The sequence below is a fragment of the Xylaria bambusicola genome, assembly GCF_022495145.1.
Source record: "Xylaria bambusicola strain CBS 139988 unplaced genomic scaffold F5B22scaffold_1, whole genome shotgun sequence".
Lineage (NCBI taxonomy): Eukaryota > Fungi > Ascomycota > Sordariomycetes > Xylariales > Xylariaceae > Xylaria > Xylaria bambusicola.
In genome coordinates, this window is record NW_025953554.1 from 992,356 (window position 1) to 1,016,313 (window position 23,958).

Here is a 23,958-nt window from a genome sequence, read left to right on the forward strand (position 1 = left end):
TATTTTATTTTTTTATCTATTTTTTTTTTGTGGCCCTTCCTGTTGGTTTTTTTTTTTTTTTTTTTAAATAAAATTAATTTTTTTTTTTTTTTTTTTTTTTTTTTTTTTTCCCCCCCCCCCCCCCCCCCCCCCAAAGAAGGTACCGGTAATGCACAGAAATGCTGGAACTATAATACGAAAATTCCTAAAGCCGATAGACGGCTGATAACCAGATAACATCGCGCAAATCACTATGGAACTTCCCGAGATGTCATTAATGTGACCTAGCAGCCTAGAGTCACTTTACAATCTGCAGGATCTAAAGTCAGCACCTTCGTCATACCATTCGCCAGAAAGCCAGGATGCAGGATTATGAGGAACGAGAGATCTCGCCTTGAGAGGGATAACGGTGAAAACAAGCAAGTGAAAATGTGCATTCAACTCACCTATAACTGCACCCTGTCCACCTTCGACGGCCTCGATGGCTTTCTTCAGCGTCTCTTCTAACTGGTCAGCCTTCTCAACTTTTGCAGTGAAGAGGTCTCCTCCAGCCGCCGCCTTTGCGATACCCGAGTAATCGGGCACAGGGCTGAATGATATATTGATCTCTTCGTTCGTCGCCTTTGAGCCCATACCCGTAGGATGGACAAGCTCCATGGATTTCCGCGGTGCATTCCAGCCTGAGCCAGTAAGTTAGCCCGGTACACAATAACTGATATTGGTCCTGAAGAATTACCCTTGTTGTTGAGTACGATGGTCAGTACCGGGATTTGGTACCGTCTGGAGATCCAGTACACGCTGCCAGGCACTGAAAATAGATATGTACCATCTCCCACAATCTGCACTACAAACTTGCCTTTGCCACCATGCTCGGCGACAGAGGCTAACTTAATGCCCAAGGCACCACCACCAGACCATCCGAGACCACCACCGCCGCAGTTGATCCACGAACCAGGGAGCTCTGGTTGCAGGTTATCGTGCACGAAAAAAGTATTTGTGACAGCCTCGACTGCGAATATGGTGTCTTTGGGGCAAAGTGCTCGCAGTTTTGAGCATAGGTGGCCGGTCCCAAACGAGCCATCTGCGGCTGGGACAGCCTTGTCTGCGATAGTTATTAAGCGTTGTTTGTACGATGCCTGTAGTGCGTCCCATTTCCGATTAGTGGTCTCGACGTCAACTTTATTAGTGAGTTCTTTAGCAGCCTCTGTAATCTGCTCAATAGATGCAAGCGCATCGGCACGGTATCGACGCTGGGCAGCTACGTAGGCAACCGGCATCATGTTCTTGAGCGGGTCGACATCGATATGGAAGATTTTGATACCTTCCTTTGGCTTGCATTGGGTGGGAATCCAAGGAACATCGCAGTCCACGATGAGGATGGCATCGGCCTCCCTTATCGAATCATCATTGCCGAATCGCAGTCCGACCCATCCAGGGTGAGAGGCAGGGAAACACATATCGCTTCCACCTGTGTCAAGTACGCGTAATCCTTTGATAGTATTTGCCAACTCAACAAGAGCCGCGGGGGCCTTGTGGTTTCGGCCAGTGTAACCTGTCACCAGTAACGGCTTTTCAGCAGCTAGAAGGGATTCTGCAATGCTCCTTGCTGCCTTTGGAGGCAATCCACCCAGCTCAACCCGTTCCCAAAGACTTTGGTCCATCTTGTATGGCGTGATATCTTCCTCCATGACTTCTCTCGCCCCAACTAGGTATACTGGACCTTGAGGGTCGCTTGTGGCGAACTGCAGTGCGCGGTTGACCATCTGCTTGACATTTTTACCGGTCTTGATTTCTGCTGTATAACGGCAGTATTGGCTCACGATCTGCTTTTGGTCGGGGACGTCCTGGATCCAGTGGATATATTCCGTTCGCGACCCGCGCATTTCTCCCTCAATAGTGAAAGGGCTCAAACCGGCAAAGATGAGAATAGGTGCGCGACCACTGCTGGCATTGTGCACTGCTGCACCAAGACCCTGGGTTCCGACGTCGACGTGAATAATGACACACTGCGGCTTGCCACTCAGTCGCGCGTAGCCGTCTGCCATGGACATGGCGACCATCTAGTGCATTTTAGTCGGGACCAAGACTATACGTCATCTCACGATTGACGCAGCTTACATACCTCATTCGGACATGTGATGATACGGGGGAAGTTGCCCTTGTTTTCGCTCTGACCTTTGACCATTGCTTCAATAATGCTGGGGTGGTCGGAACCCAGATTGACGAAGCAATGTGTGACGCCCGCATCCCATAACGCCTCGAAAAATGCGAACGACGCTGTATACATTATGTCTGTCGTTGATTTAAAAGAAAATGCTCGCCTATCAATGTCCAAAAGAAGAAGAAAAGAAATAAGAAACCCTATGCTTCCTTCTATTGCAAAAACGTATGTAAGACTGTATCTATGGTTTGAATAGAACCCTGCTGGGTTATGGCTAATGGTTATATGATTATAATCCCTTCCTGAGAAGTGAGGTAAGACGGGAGGAGAAGCAGGGGAAATACGATAACCATGATGATAGACCCTACTCTACATCCGATCCGATCCGATTACCGAACCCCGACTTCTTCAAGTTTAATGGAGATTACTAGATATCTACGTAGAGCTTTCTAACAAGCACGCAGAGTTACATATGCGTTACCTTACCTTATCTGCCTACCGATCAAGTGGTGCAATCTCCAGCGGCAGCAAATAGATGCCGCGAGCCCCTCCCGTATTCGGAGATTGGGGGCCCCCAGTCCAACCCTCGGTACAGAATGGAGATCGAAGTTTCGGGGTACAGGGGAAAAGTAGCCTGTTTGGGACGCGGGGTTCGACCATGTTCGCGCCCGACCGTTTTATTGGAGATGCGATTTGCGGGGTAAGGTAAGACGGCTCGGCTTGTGAGCAGGGTACTTGCAGTACTGTAGGTACACACTACTATGCCTGTAGACCCTGGCACTGGCCTGATAATTGGTGTTCTTAACACGAATGCTGGGTAATGATAGGTAAATATGTTGTGATGGTCGCTTGAACTGCGAGATTGGCTTTGAAGAGATAGATAGATAGGTAGTTCTCACCTAGATGCGGAGAGGTTACCTATCACTATGCTCTTGCTCAATAACCCGGGGGTTTCAACATATAGACTTTGCAATTGGAAAGAAATTCAATTTTTAGCGAGAGGTATGTGAGCTAAACGGTCTAGTTATCGAATTTGACACTTTGGTCAAGACTGGGATTGGAAGTGCTTAGAGAACACTGTTTTGTCTTAACATAATTCTTATGAGGAGGTTAAGGAGGCCGGGGACATTTGGATTGGGATGGAAGATCTATGTAGGCAGCGGAATACTTCGGTAGCTATGGGGCTCAATGAGAGTTGTATCTCTTTGACACTTAGAGCAATGTCAGTGCTGCTGTTTGTTCCGCCATATTGAGGCTGTATATGTGCATTAAAGAAGAGTATTTTGAGGTAGTGGTTCTTCTTTGCCTAAGCCATAGCACACTATCAGGTGGAAGATAGTTAGTTGCCAGGACCGGATATTTCCCGGCCGAGATCTGTGAGCAAGTTTTGCACTTACAATCTAGTCATCATCTTTCACGAACAGAGATTGGACAAATGAGCACCAGATCTTGCCGGCTCTGGTGCTGTAAATCTCATGGCCCTTTCTCATGGCTGGTGGTCAACAAGTCTTGAGAAAGCATCCGTCTCAGTATTGGTCAAAAATAGTTGTATCTACTGAGCTTTATCATCGTTTTGAGAGCAGGCATATGACCCGGAAGCCTGGCATGACACCAATCGACATTGGCGAGTGGGAGGCCGTTTTCAGCTGGTCGGAGGTAGAGGAGAGGTTACACTAGATTGGCTCACCAAGGCTATTTTAGAAAACACCATACGAGGTCATGCACCATTCAGCACAGATAAAAGATGGTCCTAACGATTCGTTGTTCAATGTGCCAAAGCATCACGGAGGTCGCGCGTTCAAGTCATATGATACATACATGGTATCTTGAACCGTATTAGCCAGCCGAGCAGCTTACACGAGCAAGCCGCCGAGAATGGAAGGGTCGCACAGGACATGTTGAGGCTTCAAAAAAGATGCTGTGTTGAAGCATGCGACGTGATACGAAACCACCGGCTAGGCGATCGGTGAACTGCATTGGGAACGTCATGAGTGGTTTACACAGAACATGGAGGGGATCTGATGAGTCTTCTGATTGGATCTGCCGCCGAACCATGCAACACCCCGGATCGAAACCTGCATTAGTGGTTTTGATGGCAAGTTCCGTCGTTGTACATCACAACATAGGCATTTGATGCAATTACCAGGAATATATATCAATAGCGCCACCGGTTATGAACGTCCTCTCACTAACTACCACCTGGGTAGCCAGGAGACAGAAGCGATCTGGCTCAAGACATGGGAATAGTATGTACAATTATTGTCGAATGATCTTCCACCAAGTCTCAGAATGTACAAGCGCATTGAGAAACGTTGAGCAATCTAGGCCAAACAAATGGATGTTTGGTGATGGCAGCATGGATCTAGCATCGAGGCCTGTTACACGACTCGCCGCCTAACCAGCAAATGCCCGACTGACCTGACGTCAACACCACTCTCGCCACTATCCGCAAACATTGCCTGAGCCAGGGAGCATAAGGACCAGCGTTTGGCTGTGGACCATACAGTAGGGCGAGGTAACCGGCCGGGGGTCCAAGCGTTGCAGTCGCGAATACAACCACGTTGTCCACGAGCGTCTATTGGACAGGTGACTTGTGGATATCGACAGGACGGGATAATGAGATGAATGAATCACACCCCATCCTTGAAGATACAATCAATTATACAATCACTTCAGGGGCGTCTTGGAGATGGCTGTGTATGCGCGCCCCCTTCACGTGTATTTATCTGGGTAGGCGCACTCATATCGGCCCAGACTACGGTATGGCACCGTGCCTCCATAGTTTTGGTTCTCTCGTATGACTGATCTTGTGGCGTGGGAGAACAACATCACCTGCACGGTGCCTACCAATGATACCGACACTTGCCTGGTAACTTGAGCACCCACCTTCATCAAAGAGCCAGAGGGCTAATTACCTGTTTCACGGGAATGCGCATCGTCCTTCCTCCATATAAGAAACTGACGTACGCATCTCCCGCGCCTCCCTGCATACCTAATTAACTTTTATTCCTCCAGCGTACCAACTGGCATTTTAATCGCGTGTAACTCAAGCTGAATCTCGTCACCGTTTTTCCCTGATATCAAGGAATCAGATCCTAAAGATAGCCACGATCAAACTCCCATATCATACGTCATCAAAGTATCTATCAGCATGGGGCAATCCACAAGCAGCCCCTTAGCAACCTGCCTCAACGCCGTGTGCAACGGCCGCAACGACTGCGTTGCCTACCCCAGCGACCCGTTGTACCAAATTTCCTGGGTCAACCGATATAACCTCGATATCGAAGTCACGCCGATAGCGGTAACTCGCCCGGAGACAGCTCAAGATGTATCCGGGTTTGTCAAGTGTGCTGCGGCCAACAATGTCAAAGTTCAGCCCAAATCCGGAGGTCATTCTTACGCGTGAGAAACGCCCACTGACTGCCTCGCCGTTACACTTATCCATGCTAACATGAATTAGGAACTATGGTATGATATTGATATCCTTCATAGTGTTGTTACTAGGAAACTTAACACGAGAGTATAGGCCTAGGTGGTGATGACGGTGCTCTGGTAATCGACTTGATGAAGCTGCAAGACTTCTCCGTCGATAAACAGACATGGAAAGCAACGATAGGAGGCGGTACCAAGCTCGCCGACGTCACAAAGAAGCTTCACAAGAACGGAAAGCGAGCCATCTCTCATGGTACTTGCCCAGGCGTTGGGATTGGTGGCCATGCCACAATTGTGAGCATGTTCTAAAGATGTTTGACCGAGACCGATGCTAATCAGAGCTGGGACAGGGAGGGCTAGGTCCTTCGTCGCGCATGTGGGGTTCCTGCCTGGATCACGTTTTAGAAGTTGAGGTTGTCACCGCAGACGGGACTATCAAACGAGCCAGCGAGCGTGAGAATAGTGATCTTTTCTTCGTAAGTTTAGACAGGATATGCCGGAATAGGATATAGGCTTACCAAGGTTGACATCTCTTAGGCGCTAAAAGGAGCCGGTGCAGGATTTGGCATTATCACCAAGTTTATCGTCAAGACGCATCCGGAACCTGGCAACGTAGTTCAATATTCGTTTTCTCTATCATTTGGAAAGCACGCCGACATGGTCCCCGTCTTCAAGCAATGGCAAGATCTCATCTCAGACCCAAATCTCGACAGAAGATTTGGCACGGAATTTGTCGCTCACGAGCTCGGAGCTGTCATTACTGCCACTTTCTACGGAACGGAGGCCGAGTGGAATGCCTCTGGGATCCCGAAAAGAATTCCTAAGGGGAAAGTATCCGTCGTTATTGACGATTGGCTTGCTGTCATTACTCAGCAGGCTGAAGATGCCGCGCTGTACCTATCGGAAATTCGCACTGCTTTCACAGTACGCAGTCTCGCATTTACCGCAGAAGAGGCGCTCTCTGAGAGTACGATCACCAAGATGATGAATTACCTCGACAAAACGCCTCATGGAACTCTCTTGTGGTTCCTTATTTTCGATGCTACAGGAGGTGCCATCAGCGACGTGCCCATGAATGCCACGGCCTATTCACACCGAGACAAAATCATGTTTTGCCAGGGATACGGCATTGGTATTCCAAATCTCAGCCAAGCTACAAAAGATTTTCTGAACGGTCTTGTCAATACCATTCAGAGCTCGACACCGCAGCGCCTAACAACTTACCCCGGGTATGTCGACCCATCACTGGTGAACCCTCAACAGTCATACTGGGGACCGAATCTAGGAACTCTAGAGTCCATCAAGACCAAATACGATCCTAAGGATTTGTTTCATAATCCACAGAGCGTGAGAACCAAGAAATAAGAAAGAACAGGACGAAGAATAACCTTGATACCCCTAATATAGCCTTTCACTATTGAATACGAGTTTGCATTTGAGAGTTACACCGGCTAGTCCAACGTCGCTTTAAGATTTTGAGGCCTTGCTTCATCTCCAAAGTGAAATTTCACCACTATATCGTATGCCCTCATTTCATAGTATATATGCCCACAGTCTAGCTTTTCGTTCGGGAAATACCCCGGTTTCACACATTTGGCTACCCCGCAAGCGAGCCGCTTGCATATATCGGTAGACCCTTCGCTCGGTATAGACATTTATATTTCCATCGTATTCTTCCTCCAATCACGGAATGTTGCAAACTTCCCTAGGCTATGCTGTTTGCGTTTTTATCATGATTTTGATAGCATTCATTAAGGATGTAACCTCGGTTGAATGAACCTTTCGCGCAATGCAAGGAAAACAGCAATCATCTTCGAGGGCCCCCTTCAACTTGGCACAATGAAGATCCCTCTCTTGCCTGCTGCAACAGCGGCGGTTGTTCTATCAAACCTTGCCGTTGTATCATCTCTTGACCTGAAAGATTCACAGGCTCCAAGAGTAAAAACAATAAACGGGACATATGAGGGACTATACCTTCCTGACTGGAAACAAGATGCTTTCCTGGGCATGCCATATGCCCAACCGCCCGTAGGCCCGCTCAGGTATCGATGGCCAGTATCCGTGAACGAATCTTTCGACGGAGTCAGGAACGCAACACGCTACGGACATAGCTGCATGCAATACGGGCAGACCTTCGAGCTGTCGGAGGATTGTCTGACTATTAACGTAGTCCGACCCTCTGAGAGGTTCACTAGGCCTCTGCCCGTTCTCGTCTGGGTCTATGGCGGCGGTTTGTACGCAGGCAGCACGGCTGATCCCCAGTATAACCTCTCGGGTATCGTGCGTGTGAGCCAGGAGATAGGACAGCCCGTCATGGCTGTTAGCATGAACTACCGCCTGGGTCAATGGGGATTCCTGCAGACAGCCCAAGTATTCGCGGAGGGCTCGAGCAATGCGGGACTCCTCGACCAGCGCCTTGCGTTCCACTGGATCCACGAGAACATTGCCGCGTTTGGCGGCGATCCTGATAAAGTGGTTCTCTGGGGGGAGAGCGCCGGCGCCCAGAGTATCGCGTACCATTTATTCGCGTATGGCGGTCGCGACGACAAGCTCTTCCGCGGTGCGATCCTCGAGAGCGGCGGTCCAACGGGTGCGCAGGTTGAGTCGCTATCGTGGTACAACTCCGCCGTGAAAAATTTAACGCGGTCCGTAGGTTGTTGGGGGACGAGTGATCAGCTGGCCTGTCTCCGCGAAGTCGACCAAGAGACGCTGTTCGCGGCGCACCCGAGCGTAGTATGGAATCCGCTTTTAGACGGCGATTTCCTAACGGGGTATCCCAGCCAGCTGATGCAGGAGGGGAAATACGTTAAAGTGCCGATTCTCCTAGGCGCCAACACGGACGAAGGATTCGCCATATCCGGGACCCTGAACACCGAGGAGGATATCTTCCATTCGATCTTCACATGGCGGAGCTACGCGTTCACCCCACCAACCGTGCGCAAGCTCCTAGAACTGTACCCTGACGATCCGTGTCACGAGCCTCCCTTCGCCATCACGAATTGCACACGGCACCCGACGCGGGGGCTGATGTGGAGGCGGGCGGCGGCAATCGGCGCAGATCTGGTCATGATTTCGGGGCGCCGACGGATGGCAGAATTATACACAGAAGCGGGCATGCCCGTGTATAGCTACCGCTTTGATCAGCGGCCCTGGAACGGCAACGAATGGGACGGCGTCAAACACTTTGTCAACGTGGCTTACAGCTTCCAGAATGTCTCGGGACTCCTGGGGCCCAGCCCGCAGTATGACAGCCACGCTAGGCTGGCGAGGGCTATTGGGCAGGCCTACGTGGCCTTCGTGAACCATCTAGATCCGAACAAAGTTGGGTTGGCGAAGAATACCACAGAGGTAGAGGCGCTACCGCGTTGGCCAAGGTATAATCTGCGTAGACCGATGAATATGGTGCTCAATGCCACGGTGAACTGGGTCGAGGCGGACACGTGGAGGAAAGAGGGGATCGAGTTCATGATGACGCCTAAGGTCGCGAAGGAGCTGCTTTCTTGAATCTTGTCAAATACCGCATCTGCCGTACATAAAATCCCATATCTGTATTGATAGATCACGGTGATTATCGCCCAAGGTGATAATACAAAATCCTACTCTTGGTGGTGTTGTCTCCAATCTTGTCCAATGATCCAACAGGCGAAAGGGAAGAATACTGAATAGAAATACTGTGTGATAAGCATGAATCTTGGCGACATATATGAAAGTTCATGATTATCATCATTAAACCCCAGAAGGGGAGGGGGTTTGCGCAGGCGAGAAGAAGGCTACCTAGGCACGAAGCTGGGGCGGATGCAGATCAGCGCGCCTTTCACGACGGCTCATGCCCCCTCATCTTGCGCCCTTTGAATGTCTAAATAACCTGGGGATATATGAAAGGTAGTAAATAGCCTAGCCGCAATGAATGACGAAAAAGCTCCAATCTCAACCTCAAAGTCCAGATTCCAGGGCTTCCGCTCGCGAAGATACATTCTGATCTCGTCACTCTACTAAGCGTCCTCTATTACCATGGGCTCCACTACACAGCTCTTCAAGTCCTACATCCATTGCCTCAACGAAGGGCGATGGTACGATCTGCCCAACTTCGTCTCCTTCCCATACAAGATAAACGATGCAACCATAGACTCCCCGGAGATCTTCGCAGAATACGCCATTCTGGGACGTGTCCAGCTCGACGTTGATGCCATCACAGCGGACGAGCAGACACAGCGCTTAGGCGCCTCACTAATCTCCAATCTGTACCCCCACGACAAAACAAAGTCGAAGCCGACTGAGTTCAAACAGACTTTCATCTGGGCTGCTGACGGGAAGATATACCAAGTCGCGACCTTGAAAGACAAGGAGGACCTACGAAGGCAGCGTGACGAGCCAGGTTACGTCCGCACGCCGGACCTCATAGCTACTTACACGCCTCAGACAAGTGGGGGTAGAAAGCTCTTGAGGACAGAGCTGGAGGATACGTACCGCGCGTATATCGGGTGCATCAACGCGCAGACGATGGCGACGGAGCTCCCGCGCTTCTGCCACGCGCATGTCGTGCACAACGCGCGACGGCTGTCGCTCGAGGAGTACAGAGGGCTCATGGAGGAGGCGTTCACGGCGGTCCCGGATATCATATTCGGAATCGATACCGTGGTGCCTGATGAGAGTGCCCAGCGCGTCGCTGTGCGGCTTGAGTTTACCGGGACGCCGACTGGGGCGATGAAGGGTGCGGAGCCTACAGGGAAGAGCGGTGAGTTGCTTGAACTCTCGCGTTCTTTCTGCTGTCTTGGGATTGCGTGGGTCTGTTTGCTGATCGTGTTCGACCTAGTGCGTTTCTATGAATATGTGACGTATGCCTTCCAGGACGGCAAGATTGATCGAGTATGGAGGTATGTGAGCTCTGTAGACATCTTGATCTTTATTTATGTATTGGTGTTATACTGCAGTTGTCTGCGTGCCAAGTCGGGCCCGTTGTGCTAACTGTCTGTTAACTAGTATCGTGGACTGGGAGTCGTATCGCCAGCAATTAAGACAGGAGTGAGAGACACGGGAACGTCAAGGTCTCGGGGAATTTCTCATTGCACCAATAGGATGCGAGGACGCCGTAGCAGAAAGTCTGAAAGAATGTATTGCTGTTGAGTAAATCTCAAGGCTGGCATAGGTAGTCCAAAGCGTAGGGTTTTACATAGGTTTCCTTTCTCGTCCTGTGTGCCCAGTCTTATATATCAGCCTATATGTGACATGTCCCCTCCTTCTTGCCTGAATATCTATATCTTGGGGATCGACGTTACAGTGCTAAATAGGTATGTATGCAGTCTCCACGCGGGTAATTCCACCCATTGAACACACATGGCGTCCCACCAGACGCTGAGCAAGGGATTGCCTGATGGAAGTTTCTCGCAGATCATCGCGAATGCTATCCACTACGCATAGTAGGGGAGGTAATTATAGAGTATTACGTAGAACCGAACGTCGGTTTCTCTCGTACGATGTAATTCGCACCAATATGGGTGCGTGCGTATAAGTTGTTGTTTATGTTACCCTGTGAGTACGGAGTATTGCATTCGGAGACCGTATCGCGGCAAACCACCGAAGTCGGGGGAGCACAGAGTAAGCTTGCAAGGGGACATTGCTATTCTTCGTGACAGCATTAACATTGTCATCTAAGCATGTCTGGAACACATTGATGGTCACTCCTGTTATCTTGTGTTACTGGTTGCCGAGCATTCACTGCGGCAAACCGTATACTAGACATCATCATTCAATTAGGAGGCGGCAACGCCTACCGATCTGTCGCCCACTTCACCGAGGCGTCGAAATGCTACTTTCCAGTATACTCAGGTGCGCTCGCGAGCTCAAGCAAGTCAGTCATCTCATAGCCAGCTAGGGTGCGGAGAGAGATGCCCGTCTGGGCATGCCAAGAGCACTTTTGGAGGTCTGGAAGCGTGAAGGTCCGCAGATAGGTAGGTAATGTATCTGTTTAGAAATATCTCACTGGCATCGTACAGACCGAGCGTTTACCGTTCCTTTCCCCAAGCAGACTGAAGGCCTCTTTCATGTTGCGACCCGATAGCTGATTGGATGACAGCCGACAAGCGCAATATAAATTCAAAAAAGTTAGGCTGTCAAGCGGGCGAAAAAATCGAGGTGGCCAATATGCCTAGCGCCTAGCATCTTTTCCGCAATAGGGAGGTCTTTCGGACAGGCCAGCTGCTTATCGTACCTTGCCTCATCCCGGGTATGATACTATGCTACATGATATTTAGTATGTTGACTATGATGAGATGTGGTGGACCTTCATGAAGCTCAAAACTGCTCTCAAGATAAACGCTCAATTCATTAATTGCACTACCTATCTCATGTATGTCATGATCATCCAAGTGGTCTAAGCATCATCAATTCAGTACCTATCACCCTTCCGTATTTGATATTCGGTCGGATGCTGCCGAGGGCCCGTGCCGGGTGGACCTGGAATTTGATAGCGTCTGTGGCAGTCAGAGGAGCTAAACTTGTGCTAAACGCAAGTTTCCCATGCGTGCCATATCTTCTTACATGTGGTAGCCCCTTCAGCTGAAGGCCAGATTCATGGTCTCATGCTAGGCGGTAACTAGGATGTCGAAGCGGCACGTATATACTAACCTACGTTAGGAATGTGAATAATGTAGGACTGGGAAGACTTCCAGCAAAGTGGTGCAGTACCATTACCAACTTTTACCAAGACTACCTATTGATACTACCGCGTGCTGCAGAAGCAAGCAAATAACCAATCGAAGCAGTATGCGGCGCAAGAAAAGGAGGGTTGCGACATGAACCCGGGTTGCATTGTAGCATAGGTAATTGGTAATAATCTCGAATCGAAGACGCCATGTCTCGGGGTACACATAAAACCAGATCTTCGCCTTCATAAACTATGTAGGGCCCTCAGCCTAGCGAGCGCCTTATCATAAACCGAGCACGAGGTCTCACCTCCGCCACCCACCTCAAGCGTGAACTAAGTACCTAGATTAGAGCAGCACAAGGACGATGGAACCATGTAACTCGCCGTTGGTATGGCCGTGATATCCATCCTCCACATAGTAGTTCGCAGCCACAGAAAACGGCAGTGATTTCCCCTGCCAAGCTAGCATCGTGGGGTTTCTTGGCGATCCCACCCGAACCCTGGCTCATCGGCGGGCCTAATACTACAATGGAAGCTGTGTCTCTGGGTGGTTATCATCATTGCATGCATGGGGCACGCGAAGGGCCCAGCCCAACCCTGGCAAAATACGCGTGATTCCGAGCTTCAGTTGCGTCGTTGCTTTCCGTGGTTCCCCTGTCTCTGGTCGTACTGTAGACGGACGGGGTCCTCTGCCAGCCGGGTACAAGATGATCATGGCTGTCCCGCCCATCTAATGAAAATCATAAAAGGAGTCGTGGTTCCTCCTCTCCACGAGACCTCTGTTTCCCTCACCTTCTCGTTCAGGCCATCTTTGGTGTGTTCAGTTTCGTTGAGCGGGCCGCCTGGTAGTCATCATCATGGTTCGCAGTAGTTTTGTGCTGTCCCTGCTCGCCAGCGCGGGAGGTCTTCTCTCGGCTGAGGCTAAGAAACACCCAAAGGCGAAGCATCTCACCGGTAGCTACGTGGTTGAGTTTGTGGATTCTCAGGTATGTATTCATCCTCGGGTCAGCTTTTGGAAGTGCTATTCTAATTGTGTATAACTTGTATAGGATGCATCCGAGTTCTACTCACGCGTGAGCCCAAAGGCCGAGATGCGCAGTAAGTAACACAAGCTCCTTTTCCTAGTCCAGCTTTTTGGAGCTGCAATGGAACCGCGGTCCACCTTTGCTTAGGCTCTTGCGGGAGAAAAGATACCTGAACTTGTCGTTGGCTTACAATTGTGCAGAGACCTTCGACTCTTCTATTTTCAAGGGCGCATCAATTCAGTTCCACGATACCGAAACCGCCGAAGATGAGGCTGCAGCCCTCGAAGGTCTAGCTAGTGTCAAGCGTGTATGGCCCAATCGACTATACGATCTCCCCAAGGACGACGTTATATGGACGGGTAAGAACAAGGATGCGAGCATTGCTCACAGCGCTGTCAAGAGACAAACGGCCAATGACGCTTTCTCTCCTCATATAATGACCCAGGTGGACAAGCTGCGAGCCAAGGGCATTATTGGCAAAGGTATCAAGATCGGCGTCATTGATACTGGAATTGACTATCAGCACCCGGCTCTTGGAGGATGCTTCGGACCGGGCTGCTTGGTCTCTTATGGCTACGACCTTGTTGGTGACGACTACACTGGCTCCAACACCCCTGTTCCCGATAACGAGTAGGTTGACTGAAATTCGCGATCGCGTACAAAGCTAATAATGTTCACGTAGTCCCTGGGATGGTTGCGCCGGTCACGGTAGCCATGTCAGTGGCATCATTGCCGCGCAGGCCAATGAATACGGTTTCACTGGCGCTGCTCCTGGTGTCACCCTTGGCGCTTATCGCGTCTTTGGCTGCACGGGAAGCGCTGCCAATGATGTCCTGATTGAAGCTTACCTGAGAGCTTTCGAAGACGGCTCCAACATCATCACGGCCTCTATCGGTGGTCCTTCCGGCTGGAGCGAGGACCCCTGGGCTGTTGTTGTCTCGCGAATCGTTGAGGCTGGTGTCCCTTGCACTGTGTCTGCCGGAAATGATGGCCAGTACGGTCTGTTCTACGCCAGCACGGCGTCGAACGGCAAGCGGGTCACCTCTGTTGCTTCTGTTGACAACGTGGTCACACCCATCCTACTGATCGATTCGTCTTTCAAAGTTGACAGTGGCGAGGCGGAGACGTTCGGTTACGTTGTGGGTGATCCATTTGCCTGGGCAAATGTCAGCCTCCCTCTCTGGGCTCCAAGCTTGGATATCACCGACCCAGCTACTGGTTGTAACGCATACCCTGCCGATACTCCAGACCTCTCTGATAAAATTGTCCTTATCCGTCGCGGTACTTGCACCTTCGTTCAGAAAGCCCAGAACGCCGCCGCGCATGGTGCTAAGTACATAATGTTTTACAACAATGTTGGCGGCGCCACTGGTCCTTCCGTAACGGATGTCTCACAGATTCTTGCTGTCGGCATGGTAAGCTGAGCCCTCTGGCAGCTTACATCAGAATGCTAATTGAAATCATAGACTACTCGGGCCACAGGTGAAGCATGGGTAGCGAGCCTAGCTGCCGGCTCCAAAGTCGTTCTCACCATGACGGATCCAGAAACCGCCCCCGTCTCGTAAGAAACCCCTTCGATGCCTATAACCCGTTGCTAATATGACCCAGCCTAATTACTTCCGACAATACTGTTACCGGAGGTGCTGCCAGCTCTTTCACTACATGGAACCCGACCTACGAGATGGACGTCAAGCCCCAAGTGGCGTCGCCCGGCGGTAACATTCTGTCGACTTGGCCGCAGCCCCTTGGTTCTTACGCTGTCATCTCAGGTACCTCTATGGCTTGCCCCCTCGTTGCCGGTATCTACGCCCTTATTGCCGATGTTCGCGGCACATTTGATCCTGCTACCCTAGAGGCACTAGTCGCTTCAACGGCGAACCCCAGGTTTTATAACGCGGGTACCGGAAATGCCAACGTCTTCGCTCCCGTGGCACAAGTCGGAGCTGGTTTGGTTCAGGCCTATGACGCTGCCTACGCCACAACATTGCTCAGCAAGTCATACCTTGCGTTCAATGACACCGAAAACCTCGATAGGAAACTGTCATTCACTATCAAGAACTTGGGCAAGAAGACCGTGACTTATAAGCTAGGCTCCGTCGGCGCGGCTACGGCATACACCTTCTCTGACTCCATCTACCCCGATCTTTTCCCTGGGCTCGAAGTTACGGACGAGTTCGCCGAGATTAAGCTACCATCCTCGGTGACGGTGCGTCCCCAGGGCAGCGCCGTTGTTACCGTGCAAGTGAAGCCCCCGAAGCTAGACGGCGACCGCCTCCCCGTGTACTCGGGTTACATTACCATAAACGGCACCAACGGCGAGAACCTCTCGCTGCCGTACAACGGTGCCGTTGGCAGTCTGAAGAGCACGCAAGTCCTGGACACCGGATACCTGTCTACCTCAGCAGATCCTGATCTAAATCCCCTAACCGGCAACGCGACCTTTGTCCTCTCCAAGAAAGCAAATGCCAGCTTCGATGTGCCTGTCGCTGTTGCGCTCATGGCGTTCGGATCGCCCCAAATCAGTGTCAAGCTGCTCCAGGTTAATAAGAGAGGCACCAAGAACTTGGGCGACATCTTGGACTCGCCCTACGCCTATGCCTCCCGTGATCCATACCCGATAGGCTTCGATGGCCGCCTCGCGGATGGTTCATACGTGCCAGCAGGCGAATACATGTTCTCGATTGAGGCGCTGCATATCTTCGGCAAGGCCAAGAAGAAGAAGGACTGGGATGTCGTTGTTTCTGCTCCCTTTACTATTAGTTATGTATAGACACAACTTGGATGGATTGGATTCCCCCGAGAGGTGGTTGATATCACAGTATATTCAGTTAATATGTATCTAATAGTATAAATATATAAGACTTGTTAAATTACCATCAGCTGTGCCGATGATTCCACCCCGCGATATGTCTTTGCACATATGGTGGATGTGCCATGCAGCATCTAATCTTCAATGACGTCATCTATAAGCGCCCGATGAGAGAACTGGGTTATGTGCCGCTTGAAGTTGGTTTGCATGAAAGGCGTCCCTATGCGTATAGTGTTCTCTTTCAAGAATCGACTTGATTTGGTCGAGTCTCAGGTCCCTGCTCTCTGTTTATATCTGTTTATAGATGATTAAGCAAAAAAGTCCCGATAGAGGGACAGGCCCCGTTAAACGATAGTTGGTGATCTCGCTTAATCCGCTAGTTGCTTAATGTGTATGAATGCATTTATTGAGAGTGGTGACAATCTACCGACCTAGGTGACTTTCTGAGCTTGCATCCAGATTGAAGAATGAGCCAGATAGAGCTTCAGATGTCAATGACGTTCGGTGATCCTTCCAATCTTTCAACCTAGGGGTGGCAGGAAGACCGGAACTCAGTTTAGCTCCAGAACAGAGAATCATAGTTCAGTTGGCTAAGCTAACTGCCTCGACAACATGGCCTCTCGACGCTGTGGCACCGCCGCACTTTGGTGCGCATCAAGAGTGGCTCTCCGCAGCCCTACGACCAGATTACCGTTGCACGTACAAGCAAGAGACCTCCTTTCAAGACAGCCTGCCCGAGCAGTCAAATACCCGAGCGCACTGCGATACTCGACAGCGTCAAGCACATCCACAGAAGCTACAAACCAGCCCAATACCACCCTCCCAGAGAAACCCGATTACCTCAATGATGCAGAGTCAGCTATTTGGGACAAGCTAGCAGCGAAATTCTCGCCCACCGAGCTGATGGTTCAAGATATCTCAGGCGGTTGTGGCTCTATGTACGGAATCGAAATCACGTCAGAGAAGTTCCGCGGGGTAAACATGCTAAAACAACAACGCATGGTCAACGCAGTGCTGGGCGATGAAATGAAGAGCTGGCATGGCGTCCAGCTACGCACAAAGGCTCCATGAAAGCTATATTGTGTATAAAAGAAGTCAAGATGGCTCCGTTCATGTCTAGTAGTCCGAGAGGCCATTTGTGCAAAAGAGACTACTTGTATTCACCACTCCACCACAATTTATCTTGTACATCACATGCAGCACAGCTTGCCTTCAACAAAGCCCCTCTGAGACATATGCTTAAGACAACAATACGAAAGGGGAGCAAGATGGGAATGAAGATGGGAATAAAAGGATTGCGTCTCAAGGTCCCGGGATGTTACCCTTGCAATCTGTACATCATCACAGGCAGCTGCAGCTCCTATTGTACAACAATGTATACAAGACCAGAATGATGAGCTCGGGCTTAGGGCTCCAAAACATTAGAGGGGCGTCTCAGGGCTTCACTGAGCTTCAGTATTGATCTCAGATCATTGCCAAAGGCAGAGAACCATGCTAGAGTCACCGCTCACATGAGCCGTGTTAGTCTAGGCCGGTATCAAATGTGCCGAAGCCCGCAGTCACCCGGGCTTTGTATGGAATTGGTTCTGCGAAGAAACGCTTCTCAGCTAGTGTAGTAACAAATAACAATCTACATGTCCCATGCGAGTGTCCAATTCCTTGTAACGTATCATACCAGAAGCAGATATATTTCAATACTCGTGTCGCCAAAAGCGCCTAGGAACTAAAATAGGGATTCAAGCATTCGTGGATAAATGCAAATACTGCATCAACATTGAGTGGCGTGTAGCAATGCCGCGAGCTAGAGATTGCGTACTAATGCTTGGTGAATGGCATTTAGGAGTCGGCGTCCTGCAGATAGACATTTGGAGCCTACTTGGGCCCCCGTTCTGCCCATTCCGGGTCCATGGTGCTCAAAAAAAAAAGTCTTAGTGATTCATGTGGTGTCACTAAAGCCATGCCTGTCAATAAGATATACATTTGAGAGTTACGGTACGTTCAATTATACAAGTTGAACCTAATGTAGATTTATCACTTTGTTGGTAGAGCCATTTTAGTACCTCCTTAACTAGATATTACATTTAGGTTACCAAACGTCTCAGGTTACCGTTGATAGGCTAGGCACGTCGGATGAAAGGAAAATAAGAAGTTCACGAGTCATGGTCTGAGCCTCAAAGGAACAACTAAGGCCCGATCAGTTGCATTGGGAATAGGAGCGGCGTAGTGATTGAGATAGATAGAGGGCCGACTGCCGCAGGTATTTGACGGGCGACCTTTTTTTTAGTGTTCAAAGGGCATTGATTGTGAGAGAGGCTGTCACGTCAACGGTGGTGCTCAAAAAAGACTTATGGTATCCTCACAACTGGCGCTTCTCAAGCCGTGATATCCACATAGAAGGCCATAGATAGGTAGGTACTTTTAGAGCAGTTTCCGGTCTCCACAACAGGCCCCCAATCAAATAAGAATTACATTTCCTGGAGCTCACCGCGGCTAGCTTGCATGTCATCAACGCCACGATTATGTTGGCCAAGAGCTGGCTAAGTCTTCTGTGTGCTATTAAGCTTGCTTCTGAGATGATACCCAAGGCTATAAACTACGAAAACAAGAGGAACAGCCTCGACGCCGCGAGAAAATTAGACCATTCCTCCGAACTGAATGGGCCGTGCTGGTAGCATCCCCCGAATATCTAACAGGCGATGGTGAAACGAACCGGGTATTCGGCTCGCTCAGACCTTCTTCGCGGTCATGATATCAAGCCACTAAATGTCCTCTTCCAGGATCTGGCATACAGTACGATGGCGGATTGGATACGAGTGAAAACAACTTACACACGGACGTGGTAGTGATAGCCAAGTACAAAGTTTCTTGCTATACTGTTGCCTTGAAGACAAGGATAGTACGCTGTATAGCATCACCCTGTAAGATAGTTGACCAGGGCTCCTTGAACAACAACGTGAGTCCTTAAATCCCATATCTAGGATCGTGACATTTCATGGGAGTTGTTCCTGGAGCAGAGACTGCGAACATAACAGTTAGTATTGAGAAGGTGACTCTTCTTCTTAAGCTATTAATTGACGAGACTAGTCCACTAGTTATGTCTAGTAGTTGTGGAATAGCTTTTATTTCAGTCTTCGATTGGCTGTTGGCTTGTTCTTTCCTTTAGACTTCGCCGTGCCTTTTTTTGTTCTTAATATCGGCACGTTCCGTTAGCCAAAGTTTTCACCAAAGAACCATAGATGTACGAACATACGATTCAGGAAAGAAGCGAGCATCTACCATGAGTCGTCCAGTAACAGCTAGAGACTGTATTGGTGTTGAGTCATTCAATGTGAGTACTGGGGTGTTCGGCGCCTCTGTGCTGCTCACAAGACACCGGGTTTTCTTTCCTGTTATCCTATCGCTTCGGTTTTTCACATGTTGTTTCAGTTATTGTAACACGGACGAAGAGCAATGCAGAGTATCTACTACCTTAAACCTTGCTCAAATTCAACTCTTGGTTCATATCCTATTTTCTTCTTCTCTTTTTATTGGTTCCGAAATGACGTAACAGTGAAATAGATATTGGTTATATGGCCCAACTATGCGCGTACAAGCAAATTGAGGCTCATACGCACATAAGCAGACGATAGAATTGGGAAGTTCTATGTTTTGTACAACCCCTGTCAACGATGCACGCATCAGCTCCACGAACCCGACTATCTGGCGCAAGCAGCGCACAGCATGGTCGAATGGGTCCCGTACCAATGATCTACAGTGTCTCGCAGGGAAATTAAATGTCAAATGATGCCGGCGCCTTTTTCCCCAGATCATTTTGTAAGTTTTCCCGACAAGTTAAGCGAAAGCTGCCCATCAAAAAGCGTGGAAATGTTGTGCAGCTAAGCAGCATCAGCCTAGCATTGTTGCACGGAGTGTCTTAGAATCGGTCCCCTGCATAGGTATGCTCTCAACACGATTACTCAACACGCTTTACACCTATCATTTTCGGCCAAAAGATGTATTAAACTAGCCCGCTGATGTCATCTGCATCTTAAGTATATTTTGGTTTTTGAAGTGCTCTTGATATAGATCTATTGCAGATCTTGAATCGATAGATGGTTGACAGATTCACAACAGAACATACCTAGCGCGAGACTCCGAATATAGTAGGAGCAGGCGATACTTGCCGTTACAAAGACCTGAATTGTGGCTGAGGCCCCATGGTTTGGGACCTAACCATAGATAGACAACAGCTATCTATACACAGAGCGAGAATGGGCTGCCGCACACAGAAATAACCCTAGTGGCGTTCGGGACTAATCCGATCTTGCAGGCGAAGGGTATTTTCTGACGCCATGGCTGAGGGTATGGTACGGAACAGCCTCACCACTCGTGTGGAACTGGGGATGGTAGCCTTGTGGAAGAGCAAAAAGAGCTGGGGACATTGTTGACGTTTCTCTGAAACCCCATGACCCAGCAGAGAGGACTCCGGGAAAAAAGAAAAGAAAGCACACTGCCCCTGTGCTCGCGCACAGAAAACTGTCAGAGGCATGACAACGCTAGGATGCTGTTAGAGTTGGCGTCACCATACCTTCTTCATGTTCTGCGAACAAAGCTTCACTCGCCGGCCCTAGCCATCGGCATTCCTCCTGCTGGGTTTGCTCCTCGAGGCACGCACCTGCTGGGTTTGTTCCTTGGGGCACGCACCTACTATGTTTGTTCCTAGACGCACGCTGAGATGTGTTTCTAGACACGCCTCCTCCTCCTCCTTGTGGTCATGGAGGTCGCTCCAAGGTACAAACTTCGTTTCTCCACCGACATCCTTCAGCGTGATTTGACGGTACTCATCCTCGTCGGTCTTGGTTTTATTTCTAGCCAAAGATTTGTGTTTGCTCGAGTTACCATCCTTCTCCCTGGCTACTAGAGATATTTGGGGTCACTTATGGCGTTGTCACCACGGCATATGGTCTCGCCTATAAAGCGAGCCGGTGCCTCGACCATGAATTTGCTTTCGAAGCCGTTCAGACTGCATATACAGACAATAGAACACACTCGCTCTCCAGATCCCAGCAGCAAGGCATCAGATATTACAGTCAACATGGTTTCTATCTCGGTCGAACCACCTAGCCAAGTCCAGCGAGGGACGGTTCTCTACCCTCCCTTGGTCGTTAGCTGTCCAAACGGGCAGTACGCCTTCTTCCAAGTCGTGCTCATTGATTCTCACGGACGCATTGCAGACCAGCAATATATCCAGGGCACGCTTTCAATGTCCCCACAGGCCTTAGAGTCAAGTTCGCACGGCAGCCGAGGTCCCAAGGATTATGCTGTCTTCCCCGACCTGATAATCGGTAGATCGGGAACATTCACGCTTCACGTCAATGCCTATCAGATGGACTACCAGTCCATGCCCCCTTCCATGTATCATGCGTCTACGGCTGCTACGCGGGAGATCCGCGTCCGTTCTGGTGAGGTCTCTGATGGACGTCCGTGTAAGTTGTACCGGCAGCTTCCGATATCCATATGACATTATCACACAGCTACTAATCATGGCTCAACTTTAGCGGGCTCGGAAGCTCGACTGCTGGACAGACTTGCCCAAGCCGGGTTTACTATCCCGTAGGTGCTACGATAAAAGGGTGACAGAACAGAAGAGAGACATCATGAGCAGTTTTACAGTTACAGTCATACATAGCTTCACACTAGAAAGAGGGGAAATCGGGCCGGTGTTTCTTGACGGGTCAAGTCAGTGGTTTGGGTGCGCAATGGGGAGGGTCATCATTTGTTAGAATTGTGGGTTGAGGTCACTATGTTTGTTATATCGTTCGTTATCTTATGTCATTTCATTCTTTTTGGGGCAAGTTCATCAACCGGATCAGACGTGACGATATCTATAATGCGAGATCAGGTGCCACGATATCTTTTGACACTGTAAATTATATGGGGGGCTACACCGGGCCAAGTGCCTACATACCTACATACCTTGGTCAGATCTGATGGTCAGTCAGGTAAGATCGTGGAGCCAAGGGTTACAGGAACAGTCAATTCTCCGAATAACACGCGATCTGCTGCAACGAAGTCTCAAGGTGATCGTCCTTCATGTGTATGTAGGTGGGTTCCACCAATATTAGAATGGTACTATACATACATGTACTTGGGTAGCCATCCCGTCAGAAACGTTGACACACTATCCTTGGCTTGCTGGTGGTGCGCATACACAAATACCTTTGTTTTCGCACTGAGGTTCACTGACATAGATACATATAGATGCTATCTACTGAAAAGGACAAGCGCGTTTAACGTGCAACAGTCTAGAACTGATCGACATTTTGACAGCTCTCGCTGGTATAGTGCGATTTCCCATGCAGGCTATGTGGTTGCGCTCTCTCGAGCCGCTCGAGGCTACACTAGATGACGCCCAAGGTCACACCAACTGCTTAAGCAAGCCGTGTACGAAAACAGCCAAGTATTATTAGATCATGTCTACTAAATAGGCTTGCGGATCGCCGAATGTGCATAGAACTTTTCGAACATCTGAAACGGACAAGCCAAGCGAGTGTGCGCTTGTATCAATAAATCGGGCAGAAGCTGTAATTATGGATAAAGCTGGGCCTGGGAAGGGAAGGAAGCGTGACAGAGACAACCGGTAGCAACCACACCTTGTGATCCGAGTTGCCGATCTCGATGGCCGCCTGTATGTTGTACAGATCGTGCAGATATGCCCAGATATCTGTACATGTAGATGCAGAACGGGTTCATTCTGCGTTTCTTCCGGAAACCGAATCAAGGCCTCCCGCTCCTACGGGCGAAGTCTTTCCTCTGAGCCACAGGGCTGATTACAAAAAGAAAACGGGTTGTCTGCCCCAGCATTGAAGAGTGGCGTACACTAACTGTTTCTAGACTGAGTGAGACATCTGTCACCATAGTGACTTTGTGGTTATTCTCAAGACAGGAGATTTACATGGGAAAGTTTGTTCTGTATGCGGAAATAATTTCCCTTTTGTATCCTCTGCTGCTATTACCATGGTTTAGTCAAGAACCGCCATCGAAAACTGATTCACGGGTTCTTGAACCTTACCATGTATATAATTTCCATTGTTGATTTAGTGATCTGCAGGACATTTGCTGTCTGGGTCAGGCGCCACGCTAGGAACTCCCATGTTATGCTCCCCTGAGCGGAACCCTGAGCCCGAGAATCTCGTGTGGCGTTCGAACCAGTCTACAGGGGACGACGCACCTTGTAACGCGCGTCCTACTCAGTACCGACAAACACGCTGACCTACACGTGTTGCGGGTGACTATAGAACTATACATGCGCAGCACTCATGAGGGAGGGCCGCCACATCCTTAATAGTCTACCGCTATTACCTCCATGTTTTCTAGCGGGGGTAATACATAGCTGAGTAGACGAAACGCTGGGCTCCAATCGAGCTCACATGGGAAGGGCTTGCCATTACCCTGGATTGTTAGTGGCCCGCGGAAATGCACTGCCTTACTTGGTGGACCTAACCCACGGATCCAGCGTGTTGGGTCTGCTAGCAAATCTCTCACAACCGGGGCATACCGGGGCCTGAAGAGGAGAAGGGGAGGCAGTCTGCCCTTCTAGGGTACGTAGCAACAGACGGTTTATGGCGCACCCTTCAAGTCTACCCGGTCCAAGTCTTATGGTCGTTATAGTTGGCTGCAGCTTCTTACACTACAACATCCATGGGGTGACTAGTAATTAGATGTGGATTGGGAAATACCTAGACAGGGTCTTGTGTGCTATATTCGATGAGCACGGATTAGAAGCGTTACGATGATCGACCATTTCACCCCAGCCAATGGTCATGATTACAAGCTGGATAACTTTCATAATGTAGTCCTCTAACCGAGATACCCTTCTATGTAGCGGTAAACATACGATTTTGTCAGATGTATTTTGCCCACCGCGGGC

General features: G+C 49.6%; 7 protein-coding genes across 7 annotated transcripts; 6 read left to right on the top strand and 1 right to left on the bottom strand.

Annotated features, from left to right (window-relative positions):
• Positions 1-127: 127 nt before the first annotated feature.
• On the bottom strand, positions 128-2,266 carry F5B22DRAFT_653062 (thiamine pyrophosphate enzyme; the record flags this gene model as incomplete). Its single annotated transcript, XM_047979682.1, has 4 exons — positions 128-289; positions 426-659; positions 716-2,039; positions 2,102-2,266. 4 exons carry the CDS (start codon positions 2,264-2,266, stop codon positions 264-266), a joined length of 1,749 nt encoding a protein of 582 aa, XP_047836363.1. The 3' UTR covers positions 128-263.
• Positions 2,267-5,090: 2,824 nt separating this feature from the next.
• F5B22DRAFT_13712 (uncharacterized protein) lies at positions 5,091-7,141 on the top strand. The gene is made up of 6 exons (XM_047969008.1): positions 5,091-5,103; positions 5,156-5,542; positions 5,601-5,608; positions 5,667-5,866; positions 5,923-6,048; positions 6,110-7,141. The coding sequence occupies exons 2-6, from the start codon at positions 5,292-5,294 to the stop codon at positions 6,935-6,937; spliced, it is 1,413 nt and encodes a 470-aa protein (XP_047836364.1). The 5' UTR covers positions 5,091-5,103; positions 5,156-5,291; the 3' UTR covers positions 6,938-7,141.
• Positions 7,142-7,411: 270 nt separating this feature from the next.
• Positions 7,412-9,076, top strand: F5B22DRAFT_640949 (alpha/beta-hydrolase; the record flags this gene model as incomplete). The annotated part of the gene is made up of 1 exon (XM_047977915.1): positions 7,412-9,076. One exon carries the CDS (start codon positions 7,412-7,414, stop codon positions 9,074-9,076), a length of 1,665 nt encoding a protein of 554 aa, XP_047836365.1.
• Positions 9,077-9,441: 365 nt separating this feature from the next.
• Positions 9,442-11,068, top strand: F5B22DRAFT_13944 (uncharacterized protein). The gene is made up of 3 exons (XM_047969034.1): positions 9,442-10,307; positions 10,386-10,446; positions 10,553-11,068. The coding sequence occupies exons 1-3, from the start codon at positions 9,584-9,586 to the stop codon at positions 10,596-10,598; spliced, it is 831 nt and encodes a 276-aa protein (XP_047836366.1). The 5' UTR covers positions 9,442-9,583; the 3' UTR covers positions 10,599-11,068.
• Positions 11,069-12,643: 1,575 nt separating this feature from the next.
• On the top strand, positions 12,644-16,263 carry F5B22DRAFT_583128 (peptidase S8/S53 domain-containing protein). Its single transcript, XM_047973343.1, has 6 exons — positions 12,644-13,201; positions 13,265-13,313; positions 13,441-13,870; positions 13,923-14,655; positions 14,707-14,801; positions 14,849-16,263. Exons 1-6 carry the CDS (start codon positions 13,073-13,075, stop codon positions 16,008-16,010), a joined length of 2,598 nt encoding a protein of 865 aa, XP_047836367.1. The 5' UTR covers positions 12,644-13,072; the 3' UTR covers positions 16,011-16,263.
• Positions 16,264-16,492: 229 nt separating this feature from the next.
• F5B22DRAFT_13970 (bola-like protein) lies at positions 16,493-17,711 on the top strand. Its single transcript, XM_047969041.1, has one exon. The coding sequence runs from the start codon at positions 16,662-16,664 to the stop codon at positions 17,118-17,120; it is 459 nt and encodes a 152-aa protein (XP_047836368.1). The 5' UTR covers positions 16,493-16,661; the 3' UTR covers positions 17,121-17,711.
• A 3,061-nt stretch (positions 17,712-20,772) lies between these two features.
• F5B22DRAFT_14043 (uncharacterized protein) lies at positions 20,773-21,908 on the top strand. The gene is made up of 2 exons (XM_047969044.1): positions 20,773-21,514; positions 21,587-21,908. The coding sequence occupies exons 1-2, from the start codon at positions 20,968-20,970 to the stop codon at positions 21,643-21,645; spliced, it is 606 nt and encodes a 201-aa protein (XP_047836369.1). The 5' UTR covers positions 20,773-20,967; the 3' UTR covers positions 21,646-21,908.
• The last annotated feature ends 2,050 nt before the right edge of the window (positions 21,909-23,958 follow it).